The 17188-nt window shown below is 47.2% G+C and overlaps 1 protein-coding gene across 3 annotated transcripts in view; it reads right to left on the minus strand.

Moving 5' to 3' along the window:
• Wwox (WW domain containing oxidoreductase) overlaps positions 1-17188 on the minus strand; it is an 889380-nt gene that overhangs the window by 832539 nt on the left and 39653 nt on the right. For all 3 annotated transcript variants that reach the window (XM_047527374.1, XM_047527375.1, XM_047527376.1), the window contains exon 5: positions 4902-5008. In XM_047527374.1, the coding sequence (XP_047383330.1) occupies positions 4902-5008 (107 nt within the window). The remainder of the gene's footprint in view (positions 1-4901; positions 5009-17188) is intronic.

The following is a 17188-nucleotide window of genomic DNA, read 5'->3' on the forward strand; positions in this document are numbered from 1 at the left end:
AAACAATTATGAGAACAAATAATTGCACAAGGCTTCTTGCTTGTCCTGACTTTCTTTCTTTTTGGTACTGAGAATGGAACCTAGGACCGTTCCACCTAAACTACATCCCCAGCCCTTGAATTTTTGGAGACAGGATCTCACTACATTGCCGAGGCTGGCCCCAAACTCGCACACAGCTCCATGCCCAGCATGTAGGTTCTTATTTCTACACGGAATGTGTTTTCACACAAGCTATGCTTTACAAAGTAGCTCCACGTACTTTGAGGTTTGAGAGCTCTGAAAGGGCATGTTGGATGTAAGGACACTAGGGTGCATCAGGGTTGCTTCCTCTAAGAAACGTGACCAATCCCAATATGAATCACTCAACCAGCACCGACTGACTCTGAAAGCAAAACCTGAACAGTAATGAGACCTTGTGATGCTGGATGGGGTAGAGAGTCAGGCCATGGGGTTCAGTAGACAGTCTTGCAACCTGCATGATGCTAAATGGAGAGACCTGGGAACCCAGCTCTGCGAGCATAAGCTATGTGCTCTGGTGAGTCCCCTCTCTGTCCAATACTGTGAAAGGAGACAAGAGGCGTGTGTATCCTCCTGAATAAGTGACACAAGGGCCTGGCCCAGGGCACAGCCCAGGCAGGGATTTGAAGTGCAGTTGTTACCTGCCCCATCACAGTGTGAACAAAGCATTCTCCTGGCTAAAGAGCAGACAGGAGCCTTCTGGAACATGGTGATCCTGGAATATACAGAGGAAGCTGGACGAGCAAGCCCAGCCAGTGAAGAGCAGCTGGGTTCAGAGAACTGAGTTTTATCTCCAGGACTGGAGCTGAGGACACCCAGGGAGCCTTGGCACGTGAGTCAGGGTAGAGCCCAAGGCCCAAAGACTTCTGAATGAGCTTTGGCTACAACGAGAAACTGGCTCATTATGAGAATCTCCTGTGAGGCGAGAATATGTTGCACTACCTTCCCTGCCTGACATGGATAGGATCCATCCCATATGAAGCAGTACACAGTGAAGCTGGCTCGAGGCTTGAGAAGCTGGGGTGGATCAAACTGACCTTGAGAAACACCAGGGGAGGCATTTAACAATGGGCCAGAGAGAGCGGTAAGGAAGAAAACCAGACTGGCGAATCCAATCCCAGGGTGTGGGCAGGGGAGGCATGGGACCATGCACAGCATCCGGGGCATTACACATGCTCTGTGCTGCGGAGCAAAGCAGGAATGGACCAGGAATAAGGGTTGTGGGTGGAAAACCTGAGCCTCGGCCGTCACAGTGTGTGCGGTGAGGGGCACAGCGCATCAGCGTCACAGGCGAAAGGGGAGCACAGGACTGAGCATCTCTGGCTGAACCCTGCAGAAGGCGACTCAAGGGTCTGACACATCATGCTTTAGCTCGGGTTTTGCTCCTGTTTCCTTTCCCTCATCCCTGACGATGGACGCTTTGGATAATTATCTTCCTGAGGCTGCTGGTCCACTTCACGGTACTACACAGCAGAGTGAAACCACACGACAATAAATTCTACCATCTGCAGCTGCCTCACAGGAACCCAGTTTGGGCCTAAAATGCAGAAGAGATGCAACTGTGGCTCTCTGAGCTCATCCCACTCAACCTGCCTCATTAGGGTGAGGAAACTGAGGCGCCCCAGAGACGAGGAGCCTTGGCCAAGGTCTCGTACTTAGTGAGGGCGGATTCGGGAATTTCTGCCTCTGTGCATCAAACTATAACTATAGGACAGGTGCAGATCAATCTGTTCTCATACATATTGTGTTCTAAGAAGAGGATAAATTTAACAATTCAAAAACAACTGTGGGAAAGCATCACCAAAAGACTAGACCACTTAGAAGACAGAACCTCAGACAATGAAGACAAAATATTTAATCTTGAAAATAAAGTTGCCCAAACAGAGAAGATGGTAAGAAATCATGAACAGAATCTGCAAGAACTATGGGACATCATGAAAAGGCCAAATTTAAGAATTATTGGGATTGAGGAAGGCACAGAGATACAAACCAAAGGAATGAACAACCTATTCAATGAAATAATATCAGAAAATTTCCCAAACCTGAAGAATGAAATGGAAAATCAAATACAAGAGGCTTACAGAACACCAAATGCACAAAATCACAACAGGTCCACAACAAGGCACATTATAATGAAAATGCCTAACATTCAAAATAAAGATAGGATTTTGAAGGCCGCAAGAGAAAAGCATCAGATTACATATAGGGGGAAACCAATACGGATAGCAGCAGACTTCTCAACCCAGACTCTAAAAGCTAGAAGGGCCTGGAACAACGTATTTCGAGCTCTGAAAAAACATGGTTGCCAAACAAGAATCCTATACCCAGCAAAACTTACCTTCAGATTTGAAGATGAAATAAAATCCTTCCATGATAAACAAAAGTTAAAAGAATTTACAAATAGAAAGCCTGCGCTACAAAATGTTCTCAACAAAATATTCCATGAGGAGGAAATGAAAAACAAGAATGTAGGTCAGCAAAGGGAGGAACTACCTTAGAGAAAAACCACTCAAAGGAGAAACCAAGCCAACATAAAAACCAAAAATAAGTCAAATGACTGGGAATACAAATCATATCTCAATAACAACCCTGAACGTTAATGGCCTAAACTCAAAAACAACTGTGTTTCAGCATCAAGACCAAGACCGGTTTCAACGTTAACGTCACTGAAGCACATGTCACTACAGTATCTCTAAAATCCAACACTCAAGTGGGAAAAATTTTGCAAGCTCAACACTCCCTGGTGCTGGACAACAGAGGCAGCATCCTGTGCTGTCAGCAGGAACCAAGTTGGAGCAAAAAACAGGGAACTGCTAACTGCATGTGCCCAGTGACACGGGAAAGCCACTGGTCAGATTCTGCCCAGTGGGTGGGCTCAGCATCTTGAAGACCCATCTTCAGATGAAACTGCAGCAAAAGTGGAAGCAGGAAAGATAGATCGGACTGTGAAATAGCACCCTCTGGAAAGGCCATGCCATGCTACAGCGTGCACAGTCACCAAAAGGGAGACGGGTTCAACTCCTACTAGCATGAGTACATGGCTGAATGACAAGCGCCAGCAGAAGTAGTGAAGTGAATTCGTAGGTGCTGATCAGAAAGCACCTCCTGCACAATTAGGGAACACACACAGAACAGCGTGTGGTGTGTTTGCTGGTGTACACAATCTTCTTCTGGAAAATACTCACAAAATGGTTAAGGATGCTTGCAGTCCAAGAGAAGGACCAGGAAGGGCTTTTGTTCTCTATTTCTTTTACCTTCTTTTACCTTCAGATCACACACGTGCACCGCCCCTGTTCTCTTCTATAAACATCTCTGACGATCCTCTTAACCGTAGAGTCATAAACAAGATAATACTACTAATAATAAATTGGTCCCAAATTAATACATCTAGTGAGCTCAAATCAAGAATTCATTAGAAATCAACTGAATTTGAAACATTTCACAGGAAATACAATGAAAACATAGAACGAATCTTCCTTTACTTTCATGACTTCTCTGGCCAGGACACTAGAAATTTCCTTAAGTGAACCACAGTCCATTTCTCCAGCTGGCAAGAAACACTTGCTGGTGTTTGGACAGCCAGCCTCAGCAACGATGGCCCAGCGCCCTTCACTCTGCTGCAGGTCACGCTGGGCCGGCCTCTCCTGCTCCTCCCCCAGGGCCACTGCATGGCCCTTTCCTCCCCCGATGGCCTTCTCGTCCTCTCCCTGGGCTTTCCTGGATCTCGGCCCATTTACTCATCTCTTCCTGGGTATCGACGTCTCCCAGTTCCTGGGCACTGACCACTTCGCACGCCACTCACCACTATTTAACACTCACACGCATCTGTCAATCTTTGGTCAGAGTCATCTTTCTTCCTCAGTCTGTTGAAATGTTTGCTCAAGCTTAACAACAGACCCAAGAGCTATCAGAGCGACACACACACACACACACACACACACACACACACACACACAGAGTGGAAGGCAAGGGGATGAACAATCAAACGGGAGCCCAGTGATCATGCTAAAAAATCCATCAGCACATGTCCCTCTAGACAGCGGGAGCTCCGGTGCTCCCAGGTTCTACTCCCAGCGGCCCCTTCCACCCAGCAAGACCACGCCCACCACCACTTCTCCTCTCTGCCTGGTCCCCTTGCATTGGGCTGGGACACACTAGCTCCCTGGGGACCCTGGAGTTCTCCAGGCCTGGCCCTACCTCTGTGCCCTTGCCCGCGCTGTTACTGCTGAGGGAGCCTCTCCCCGACACGCGCAGGCCTGCTCCTTACTTCAGGCAGGTCACACCAGGGCCTCAGTGCGAGGCTGTCAGCAGCCATCCCTCGCTGCTTCCCTGTCCTTACACCAGCCTGCGATAAGGGCAGACTTCAAACTTGGTTACGCTGCTCCTACCTAGACGGTAGGCCCAGGAGACCAGGGGTTTGTTTTGTTTGAGGCCATCTCCTTAGTCCCGAGGTGATTTCAAGGCCTCAGAAAGGGTTAATACGTAGAGGGCTCCACATCAACATCTATTCTCTAAAGAGAAAAGTCAAAAAGCCAGGGACAGGCTGAAAACCAACTCCTTCCTAATCCTAAAACACATAACAAACAACCTCTACTTGCAGCCACAGGCATTAACCATGTTTTATTTTCCTTAGCAAATGAGTTAAGTGAGTAAACATCCACAAGCCTCTGACTAACAAAGCAGAAGACACTGACAATGACCCGTAAACAATGCATAGTCACGGGCTTGCTCATCCCTTCATTCAGAAAGTAAACAATGTGGAGAGACTTTAAAAATAAAGACATTAGTCCAAGAGCAATAACCTCAACCCCTGCACTAGAGCCTCCACGTGTGCAGCCGGCGTGCGCATTGGGCGATTACCACAAAAACAGTCAGGCGCTTACCCATTCTTCCAAGATGCGCGACACTGCCTCGCTGGCTCTCGCCATATTCCTACAGGCCAGGATCACGTGGGCACCGTGGAGGGCAAAAGACTTGGCAGTTTCAAACCCTGCGGTTGAAAGGAAAGCCGACATTAGAAAACGCAACAGCAACCCACCCGCCTCGCTGAACAGTCTGTGCCCAACGCCACCTGCATGACTCCTTGGTTCTCGACAAGAGGCAACACTGCCCCCAGGGAGGCAGCCAAAGGGGCGTCTGGGGACATCTTCATGGGCAAACTTGGGCGTGGTGCTGCAGGTACCCAGTGAGTGGAGGCCAGGAAAACTACAAAACAGCTCACAATGTGCAGGACAGTCCCCACCAGAAAGAATCACCTGGGCCAGAGCGTCAACAGGGTGAGGCTGAGAAAATTTGCCTGAAGGACACAGAAATTTCCAAGGTGAAGGCTGAGCCACAGAAGAGTTTAAGGCACAGCCTGCCCTTGAACTAGGAAGCATGACCAGGTGCAGGCCTCTGACCCAGTTAAGTGTTTCCAGCACCTCCGCTTCCAAAGATGGTAGTCAAGGTTTCCCAGCTCCTCTCCTACCACCAACTAGGAACACTAGACCGTGTTCGCATATACGCATGCATGTGCACCCGACACACACACACACACGCCTGTTTGAAAGCATCAGGGAATACTGAGAGTTTTGGGGGCCAAGATTTGGAAAAGTCAACGGGCCGGAATAGAGCAGGGTTTTTCCCCTCAAGGACTATTCCAGTTCCACTGATTCAAGGTGGAGAGCCTGAGGAAATGGGCTGAGCCTCTGGGGGTTTCACAGAGAGGAAGACACAAGTTTAAGTTCAGGGTCCACCAAGAAAGGGGTCTCTGGCAAATGCACTACATTTTGGCTGAGATCCCAAACGGCAACTGGCCTCACATTAGAAGCAAGGACAGTCCGAACAGAGCTGATCTTCTTCCTGCCATTTCAGTTTCTGATGGGATCTGTCCCTAACTGCCAAAACAAGAGGAAGATGCCATTAGCCTGAGGCACACATTATCACTGCAATCACAGCAGATTCTCGTGTAAAATCTCTGACATGCCAGCAAAAATAGCTAGGCACATAAAAACACAAGCCTTCAACAAAAGCAAGAGGAGGAAAAAATAGAAACAGACACAGGAGGTCTATATAATGATGTCATGAGAAATGGTGACTAAAAATCACAGTAATTAATACATTAAAGGAATGAAAAAATGGAAAATTTTGCTGGGGAACTGAAAACAATGAAAAATAAGTAGATACTGTGCAGCTCAAATACAACAGCATAATTAAGAACTCAAAGTACAGGTTTAACAGAAGAGAAGACACAGTTAAGAGAAGACTTAAGGTCCTAGAAAATAGTTCAGAAGAAAATACCCAAAGAAAGTCTAAAAAGAAATTTAAAAGATGATTAATACACCAAGGAACATAAGAGATGCTTAAGTATGCTGTCTTATGCCCTATGCAAACATCTAAGTTGAGTCCAAAAGAGGAAGAAGATAGCTTAAGATATGAGCAATATTTGAAAACACTGGCCAATAATTTTCTGAAACTAATGACAGACATGAAGCAGTAAATTCAAAAAGTATATTGAGCCTCAAAAAGTATATTGAGCCACAAACAGAAAAAAACATGATATTTATATTACATTATATTACATTAAATTCATGGATTAAAGTATCTTAAGGCCCTTGCCTTGTACAGAAAGCAATATAGTACCAATTTATATTTCAACAAGCCAAATACTCAGGTTAAATACCTACCCATTTAATAAACTAATAAAGAAGAAAAGTAAAACAATAAAAAGAAAGTAAAAAAAAGTTAAATAGAAAACCAACAATAAGGTTGTATATTTAAACCTAAATATATCTGTAATTGCATTAAACATAAATGGACTAAAGACTGCACTTAAAGGACAAAGATTGACAAACTGCATAAAACATACATAAAATATGCTCCTTAAAAAAGAATGTATGTTTTGTAGCTTTAAATAAAAGGATAAAAAAGTCTAACATAAAAGGAAGGGAAAGATACATCACGTAATATGAGCCAAAAAAAGTCTGGCTTAGTTACACTAATCCAAGAAGAGGGGTTGGGGTGCAGTTCAGTGGTATAGTGCTTGCCTAGCACAGAAAGAGAAGAAGAAAAACATAATACATTAAACCTAAAACAAGCAGAAGGAATAAAAAATAAAAAAAATAAAAATGTATCAAACAAATATAAAATACAGAAATGCAGAGAAAACAGCTAAATGTTAGTTCCTTGGGAAAAAAATGATAGAGAACTAGGAAGACTGAGAGCAAATGGGAGAGTGAGCACAGAGATGACCAATGTCAGGGAAAAGTAAAAGCACATCATCACATTGTACCAAACACAGGCAATAAACAGGAAAGAGACAAGTGGGATCACATCAAAGAAAAGGCTCCTGAACATGAAAGGAAACAACCAACACAATGAAAAGGCAACCTGTAGGCCATGTGCCTGATCATATCCCAAATGCTACACATACAAGGAGCATCTAAAATCCAATAGAAAAAATAAGACCCAATTTTAAAAAATAAGTAAAGGAACTTAACAGGTCCTTCTCCAAAGATGACACGCTCGCAGTCAACAAGTATCTAAAAGCATTCTCAATATCACTAATCATCAGGGAAACGCAAATCACAAGCACAGGGATGCATCACATGTATTAGGATGGTATTACTTAAAAATAAGCAAACAAGGGCTGCACACATAGCTCAGAGGGTAGAACACTTGCCTCGCAGGCACGAGGCCCTGGGTTCAATCCCCAGCACTGCAATAAATAAATAAATATTTTGAAAATTAAAACCGCTAATGAGAACAAGTGTCAGTGAGGATGTAGAGCAAAGGAAACCTTTGAAATTTATATTCTGTGATGGAAATGTAAATCGATGCAGTCACCATGGGAAACAGTGTGGAGGTTCCTAACAAAATAAAAACTAGCACTGCCATGTGGCCCAGCAACCCCTCTTCTGGGTATACATCTGAAGGAATAAATCCAGTCTGGATGGGAAATCTGCACCCCATGTTCACTGCAGAATCAGCCACCATAGTAAAGACATGGAAGTAAGCTGCATGTCCACTGATGGATGAACGGAGAAAGATGGGTTGTGGGATGGAATATTATTCTGCCTTAGATAAGAAGGAAATCCTGCCACTTGTGACAACATGGATGGTCACATGTCAAGTAAAATAAGAGGCACAGAAGGACAAATACTGCATGACACCACTTCTATGAGCAGTCTGACACAGTCAAACCCAGAGGCAAGAGTCGAATGGTGGCAAGAGTCCAAGGGCTAAGGGTAGGCGGGAGAGAAAACAAGAAAGTAGGAGTCAAAGCGTGTGTGGGTCAGCTTTCCATCACTGTGCCTAAAACACCAAACCGGAAGAACTCAGACGAGGAAAAGTTTATTTTGGCTCACAGTTGCACAGGCTCGGTCCCTGGCTGGCTGGTTGACACCATGGCTCTCCTCCCGAGGTGAGGCAGAACATCAGAGCAGAAGAAACCATCTCAGGTCATGGAAGCCAGCAAGGAGAGGGAGAAGGAAGATGCAGGGGCAAGATATAACTCCCAAGGGCAAGTCCCCAGTGACCCAACTCCTCCAGTCACACTCTACCTGCCTACAGTTGCCAACCAGCTTGTCCATTAAAACTAGGATGGACTGATAAAGACATGGGTCTCATAATCTAATAATTCACCCTGGACATCCATGCATTGACACAGGAGCTCTAGGGAGACAACCCTTATCCAAACCACGGCAAAGGCTTCAGATTTCAGGCATGCAAGCTGAAAAACTCCTAGAGACCTATCATAGGGCATAGTGCCTGTACGTAGCAATACTGTACTGCATACTTGCAAAGAGGGTAGATCTTATGTTAAAAGTCCTTCATACACACTATATGAAATAAAGAGGAGGAAACCTGCAGAACAGAATGTTTGCGAACTATTTACCTGATAAAGGGTTACCACTGTGAAACACCACATATATAAGGAACACCCAAAATTCTACATAAAATCATTTCTATGAGGAAACTAAAATAGCCAAACTCACAGAATCTAGAAAAGTAGCTGCCAAGGGTTGGGAGCAGTAGGGAGGAGAAAGCAGAAGGCTAAGGGTACAAGATTACCTTTTCATAAATATTTGCTGCAGGAGGAAATTTTTGGAGGTGATGGATATGTTTACGGCTATATGGCTACTCAAGGGTCTGAGGATATGGCTCAGTGATAGAGCACTTGCCTAGCATGTACAAGACCTGGGTTCAAACCCCAGCACCACCACCAAAAACAAAAAAAAGAAAAGAAAAAAAGTGGATATATATCATAAAGCTACTCCAGACTCAAGTTGTATATATTAACATGTACAGTTTTTCACATGTCCAAGATTGTAAGTTTAAAAAATTATTTTAAAAACTTTTTTTTAAACTACAGATCGCACGCAGCCTAAAAACAATCTTAAGAAGACATGCCAAACAACTTCATGCGCCAATAAATTCACAAGGTAAGCAAAAAAGACAAATTCCTAGAAAAACACTACTGAACAACTGCCACTAGAAAAATTCTATATAAAATTGAACCTGCATTTCAAAATCGTCTAAGAACACTGAGAGGGATGAGAGAGAGGGGCGAGGGGAAGATATGATCTGATTCCAGACCTGAACGCGGAGCCCCTGCTCCGAACTGGAAATGCCACGTTCTGGAAGCCGTGGAGGAGAACCTCACAGAGAGAGTCCAACATGCAAAGCCTTCGAATCAGCCAAGCCCAAGCCGAATGACCACAGACGATGGTCTCCAAGATTACGCTCTGTGTGGAAAACCAGAGTATCGCTGTCTGCCAGGGTCGCCAGGAGAAGGAGCCAACTCCCCAGGTTTGCAACAAAGGACTTGGGCAGAAGCCTCTGGTCTCTATCCCTGGGAATAGCACCCAGTGGGATTCCTAAAGAGCACAGAAGAATGAACGTTTCCTGCACACTACTAATATGCCACAAATCTGAATTACTCTAGAACAACCCACGCTGTTTCAAACAGCCACCCTGATGGCCCTCTAACTTCCTTTAAAACAACAAATAAATATCAAAATCCACAGAGACACTGCTCAGTGCAGTTTTGAATAATGCTACCTAGAAATTTGTGGGAAGAAAGCATGCCCTTTGTCCATCAAATTTGATTTTCCCTGACAAACCTGTAAGTTGTGCTGTCTTACTTGACAAGAGAGACTATGGCACAAGCCTTTCTATTCCCCAAACCAGCACATCCGACATGGTGGCAGCGACAGGTCACCGGCACAACCCTGCACGCTCTCCCTGAGACCGTCCCCAGCTGTGCTCCGGCCGGGCCATCGTCTCTGAGCCCTGCAAGGTCATTCTCCAGTCTCACATCTCCCTTTATCTAAGCAGAACATCACTCGTGGCTACAAGAGCCGCTCCTGGTTTCTTTCCTTTACGATTGCCTTTGGAGGAAAAACAAAGAATGGATATTTCAAAAGATGATGGTTTCTTGGGAAGGACAATAACACTTTTCTAGCGAACCATATCTCTGGAGTGTGGAGTTTTATAAAAAATAAATAAATAAATAAGTAAGTGTAATGATGCTACCTACTGCTAAGTCCTGGACAAAGCCCATGAGGGCAGCAGCCCTCACTCTCCTAACACTGCAGCTGATGGCCAGTTTAATTAGCTAAATGTAGTAGTGCTAAGCCAATTCTGCACAGTGCCAAAGTTTGTGCAAAATAATGAAGGCAATGGTTTACTAAATTTAATAACCTGATTCATCTTATAAAAAATTAACTTTATGACAATGTTTAAATTGAACCAGCTTAACGGCATGGAGATGGCAAGAGTGTGTTCAGAAGAATATTGAAAGCTAATAATAGGAAGAAAACAAAGGGAGCACTTTGAGACAATAGGTAGCCTCCGTTTTGTGGCACATGCTGCATCTGATCCCATCAGAGGCACCGAGTGGCCACAGAGGTTTACTACCATCTCACTCTTGGGTTTTAGGGTTCAGATACAAGCTGAGCATTCGAGCACCATAAAATGGAAAACACACCCCCCAAATGAGCACCTGCTTATCATCCACTAGTTCCGTTCTCTGGAACAGAGGTTATTAACCGGTGGTTATGGGACAGATCAAGTCCCGGGAGTTGTTCTGCTGACCCACTCTTCATTTCTGTCCCTCCTCCCTCCCTGCTCCTTCTTTCTTTCTCTCCCTTCTGTCCTCTTTCCTCTATCCTTTCTTCTTTCCTCTCCTCCTTCCTAACTGGATTAGTTGCCAGAGGTCAAACTTCTCTGAGGGGCTGGGGTTGTGGCTCAGTGGTAGAGCGCTTGCCTAGCATGTGTGAGGCCCTGGGTTTGATTCTCAGCACCACATACAAATAAACAAATAAAGGTCCATCAACAACTAAAAAGTATTAAAAAAAAAAAAAAATTCTCTGAAAAAGCTTGCTGAGAGCCAGCACCCTGGGACCCCAATCCCACTTGGTGACAGGTGAGCCACAGGGCCACTGCCAGCTAGAGGTGGGCTTTAGGCTCTCTGGCAGTGGGTCAGTGCTACCACGCTGCTGGTTGTGCCTGCCAGGCCACTGCAGGTACCTGATGCACAGATGCACGCTCTGGTGTAAGGTCCCTGCTAGGGAGGGCGATTCAAGCCTCACCATAGAACAGCCTGAGTTCCCACGTTCATGTTCAGGTCTCCAAATCGGACTTGCTTCGGTTTTTATCGAAGCCACGTCAAGTCCTTCTAGTATGTCTGGGGAAAGCCGGCTGTGGCCCTCGGCTCACTACAGACAGGAAGCACAGGGACAACTCAGGGATCTGCAGGAATCTGGGTCTGTGGTGCAAGCTCCTCCGCGTTTCCCAGCGTGGCCAGGTGGCAGCAGAAAGCCTGGGCCAACAACTACGGAGGACTGAAGGAGACGATGAAACTGACAAGCAAAAGGCAGGGGGCTCAGCAAAACGAGACAGAGGGCTGTTGGGCAGTCCCGCGGGAATGAGGAACAGGGGACGCCATGGCCATGAAACCAGCCAAGACCGCAGGCCCAGGGAGGAGGAACGCTCGCCATGGCCTTATCTGCTCACAGCGCCTCCCGTGGTCATGCAGCTCACAGGCTGGCTGAGCCACAGGGGGACCGGCCGCCCTCTTTGCTGAGGAACTGAGGGGTGCAATTAGAAAACCACTTAGGAGACAAAACCTACAAGGCCTGGCGACCCCTCGGCCAAGGCTCCAGGAGCATCCAGGAGGCTCCCAGGTGCCCACGGGGGAGCTTGTGTGCTCATCTACCCAGACAGGGAGCACTGAGGGAGGACCGGGCCTGAGCGTGGTGGCCAAGGTGGACAGGGCAGGCGACCACACCCAATAAGGTGCACGGGTGGCTGGGACAGAGTTGCCCACAGATTCCTCAGGCACGGTAGACACTGGTTTGGGAACCCAGTCCCAAGCCCAGCTGACGAGGCCCCCGAGCAGTGGGAGCCAAGAACAGGCAGTTCCTTCCCCTGGTGCCAGAAAGGTTCCTTCCGGTTTGAGTTTTTTAATTTTCTCCGCATTGTAGATGTACTTGGGCAGTGTCCCCTTTACTGTAAATTATGGTTTTAATTATCATTTTTATTAAGATGCCCAAAGGAGCTGGGGCTTACAACACCCGTAATTTCTAATGGGTTGTTATTATTAATTTATAATTGTGAAGCACTGGAGACAAAAGCTACTTGTAACTGTATGCCAATAAAAGCCCACAGAGATGGTGACCCAGCACCCCAACATCCCCCACCCAAGAATATACCACTAAAGCAACCTTCAGGAGCCAGGCAACAAGTTACTGAATCTCCAAGCCCATGTCCTCTCCCTCCCTGGAGACCTACCATCACGTAAGGAGCAAGCAGAAGATCCCATCTTTCAGCTCGTGTTAGATTTGGGAACAATTAATAGTATTTGTGTTAATAAACAACTAGCTTAGGCTGGAGGTATAGCTCCGTGTCCGTGTGCTTGCCTAGCCTGGCAAGGCCTGGGTTCAAAGCCTAGCGCTCCAAAAAACAAAAACGAAAACAAAACCCACTAGATGTCAGGATGCAAGTTTCTCCTACATCCTCCTAAACGCAGAAGGACCATACTTTCCAAACTGATCTGATTAATGTAAATGAAATTACAGTGACTTGACATTGACCATGATCTTGAAATCCAACTCTCCAGGGGCACGTCAGATGCAGTGCCAAGACACACCGGTATCACAGCTACGAGGTCAACACCACCACATCTGCAGTGACCAGATAATCCATCTCCCCGTTCCTGTAGTTAATTTCCTGAATGATCACATTTACCTTCCACACCATTTCAGTTACATAGTTCCAAGTTTAAAAGAGTTGGCCATCACTCTCGCTAAACACAATCCATAGCTGCCGATGCTTAAGAAATTACAAAACACCTAGGTCTCCCCAGAGGAAAATAAGTCACAACCAGCCCTGCTCTTCAAGGTATGCATCATATACAGACAGCAACGCGCACCATACGGGGCTTCCTAAATCCCCCTTATAATGTGACGACATCTGATTCCTTTATCCCCACAAAATCGCCAGTTTGAGAGATGAGAAAACAAAAGTGGGAAACGGAATATCTTTTTAAAAAAAATCACACTGGGTTGCATCCATGGGCTCTGGGTAGTACAAGACTGAGATTATGATATTTTGTAAAGCTGTATAATAAACGCTGAGTGATGGTACGAGATCTCTCAAGAGGCAAGACGGGACCCCAGACTGGCCAGCAGTGCTGCCAGGCACTGGTGAATAAGTCCTCATCTGACCCGCCAGTGACAGCCCCGGTTAAGAATCACAGCGAGAAAAGTGTCCAAAGATTACAATCAACATCGTCCGAGTCAGGCCCAGGGAAGACAGACGTCGCGAAGCCAACTCGCTGGAGCAGGAGCTGTGTTGACGAAGGAGTGGGGGAACCAGGCCACCACACATATTAACAGGGGGCAGGGCAGACGTGGAGGCCCAACATCATCAAGGCCGACTGGACCGAGCTGTCAAATTTTAAATAGACGTGTCCTTTCAAAACCCAGTTATTCCACGAGCAGAAATTTATTCCATAAACAGAGGTGCCCACGTAGACAAACGTGGGAGGGAAGTTCGTGCGGCCCTGTTTGTAATAGCCAACAAGCTGCCAGAGACCTGGGTCCATCAATGAGGTGAAATCGGCTAAACAGCGGAGAATAAAGTAGCGTGCCCCACTTACAAACAGATGAGGTGAAGTGAGCTGGAGATGCAGGAGACGCCACCACGCTGCCGTAAAGCTTTTGTGCGTGGGACCAGAGACTAAGCCCAGGGCCTGGCACACGCCAGGCAAGCACTCCTCACGGAACCGCAGCCCCAGCCCTTTTTATTTCTTCAGACAGCATCTCACGAAGTTGCCCAGTCTGGCCTCAAACTGGTGATCCTCCTGAAGCAGCTGGGATGACAGGGGCACACCACCACCCCTGGCGTCTATGCTGTATTACTGAGAAAATAAAAAGCCCAGGCATAGAGTAGGCTGCACGTAAAGTCATGGCGGAGCTGTCCTTGATGTTGACAACCTCAGGAAGAGCCTGAGGTCAAGGGCAAAAGACGTCCTACGAGTGTTACAGCAGATACGCTAGTTCATGTGTACGCACATGCACACCCATCCCGGTAAGCAGCCGAAATCAACTACCTGGATGGCCCCAGGTTGACGATCTGTGGGCCTTGGTGAATTTTGCTGTGCAGCATCAAGGCGAGAGAGGCGAGAAAGGGAGGAGCCAGTTCCTACCCTAGCACTATGTTTGCTGAGCATCCCGACTCGTAGAGAAGAGGAGGACTTGGGGGTTACGATGCGCTGGGCACTGAGCCAAGTGCTCTACCAAGCGCACTCGTCCCAAGGTGTTCTGCAAAGAAACCATACCAAGTGTCACTGTCAACGTTTCACGCAAGAGAACAGTGACCCCGGAGGTTAAGAGGTTAACAAAACCAGAGGGCACAGGGAGCAGGGCCCTGCGGCCGGCCGAGTTCAGAGCAGTGCACCCCACCATCTGGCCTCCAAACCACCAAGCCCGCCATGTCACTAGGGCTTTGTGTCGCGGTGATAGACTAAGGAAGACACGCTTGGTCTTTGTCCAGCTTCCTGGCACCGAGCGCCCCTGAAACGCCGATAACGGGGACTAGAGGGACATCTCTACTTAACAAAAAGAAACCCGAATTTACGTTAACAACGTGGCTCTCAGAGGACAGGTGCTGGTTACTAGAGGGACCGGCTGCGTGACTAGAGGGTCGGAACTGACTCCCCACCTGCCCCTGGCCACCCCTCTGGGAAGGGGAGGCTAGACTGACAATACCATGGGCCACTGACCGCCCATCACACCTACAGAATGACGTCACCACGGGACCATGGACCACGGTGTCCAGGGAGCTTCCAGGTTTGCAAGCAGGGCGCTCGCTGGGAGGGTGCCTTGCCTGAGGGGCATGGCAGCTCCGCGCCCCTTCCCCACACTGCACGCGACCACACCTGGCGCCCTGGCCTCTTCATCTGCTGTCGGTCTGCACCCTTTGTGGCGGACTTTCTAATACACTTGGGGGAACCTTTACGTACTTGCACGAGTTTTGTGAGTCATTTTACCAAACTCCCGACCTGAGGGGGAGGTGGTGGGAACCCCGATCTGTAGCCAGTAGGTCAGAAGTGCGGGTGACAACCTGGGACTTGGAATGGCATCTGAAGTGGGGGCAGCCTATGCACACGGGGTCTGTGCCAACCCCGGTGGCGAGCACAGAAGCTGAACTGCAGGACACCGGTTGGTATCCCGAGACTCAGAGAATTGCTTGACCGGAGGGAAGAGCTCACTCGTGTGGTGTCAGAAGTGACCAGGGGGAGTGCAGAGGAAGACAGAGCCTCCATTCCTTCAGGGTGAAAGGCACAGGCCACAGGGAGGCCCTGCGGGCAGGGAGGAACCAGCGGGACTCTCCTCCAGCCTCTCACCCGGAGGGAGGACACTAGGAGATGGAGACAAGTTTCTCACGCCGTATGTTTACATCCTTGTCATGTGTATGACCTAAACCCAGTCACTAAGCAGTGTGCTTTTTTTAGTTTATTTTCAGCATCCCTGGGTAGGCACAAAAACTGTTGCCCTTCTAAAGGAGAAAAATCATTCAAATGGCATGTGCTTCTAGGTCAACAGCTTTTCAATGCCTATTTGATGTCCGTGTCACCATGTCAAGGTCTAGAACTGTGACCTTTTCTGCTTTTTTACTGCATCAATACACCTGCTTCTGGAAATCTATCCCCAAACTGTGATATGTTACCAAACGTTCTTCTCTTGTTCAACGTTTTATCACAGAGCACTCGATGAACATTGCTCGGCCTTCACCAGCGCTCTCCTGCAAAGGCTGCGAGGGGGACACTAATGCAGAGAAATCACAGTTCCACGCCCCACCCTCCCAAGGTCAAGGATTTACAACTTCAGACCTAACTCCACCTCTCACTTCCAACCAGTAAGGAGCCACCCGAATACAAGTTCCACTCAGGTTTTGATTCACCAAGTCTTTGGATCCAAACTTTAAAGGCTGCTCCCTACTGAAGTCAAATTTAAAGCCCATCACCCACTCCCCCAATAAAGAGAAAGCAACTCTGTATTGGACTTTTTAGCAAAGTACACAGGCGCTGCTATAAACTTGTCCCAGATCCCAGGAGGGAAAAATGAAATAGGACAAGGAAAAAAACAAAAAGAACACCTGGAGAAACTTTTTTTTTTTTTTTTTAAATCCAGCTTTTTGGATGTAGAGATTATGTGTCTTTTTAAGACTCTCAACGAAAGTTTCCTCCTGTCGCTGGCATTAAAGACAAGGAGGAATGATAAGGCTCCGAAACCTTACAGCTGGCACGACTCCTTTTAACCAATAAATCTCACACTCTCACACACACACACACACACACACACACACGCACATGCACACCCGTGATCTCGGCTCTCACACTCCTATATTCACACCCGCATCTATTGAGAGAATCCAAGCCCTCCTGGGTGCTTCACAGTGGAAAGACTTCCCCTGAAGTTGGTCCTTTCTCACTTTGATGGATTAATCTACAGCCCCGGGGGCAGGAGAGGACTCTCGCCCGAGTCTGCAGCGGCCGACTGTGTTCCTGAAGGTTTCAGTGTTTTCACAGCTGTGAGAGGGTTTCCTCGCAGGGCCGGGGACGGGGCCTGCGCGGCTCCTTCTCGTCTGCTTGGGATGGGGTTCCTGATGATTTAGAGGAGAC

The sequence above is a fragment of the Sciurus carolinensis genome, chromosome 16 (genome assembly GCF_902686445.1).
Source record: "Sciurus carolinensis chromosome 16, mSciCar1.2, whole genome shotgun sequence".
NCBI classification, from domain to species: Eukaryota; Metazoa; Chordata; class Mammalia; order Rodentia; family Sciuridae; genus Sciurus; species Sciurus carolinensis.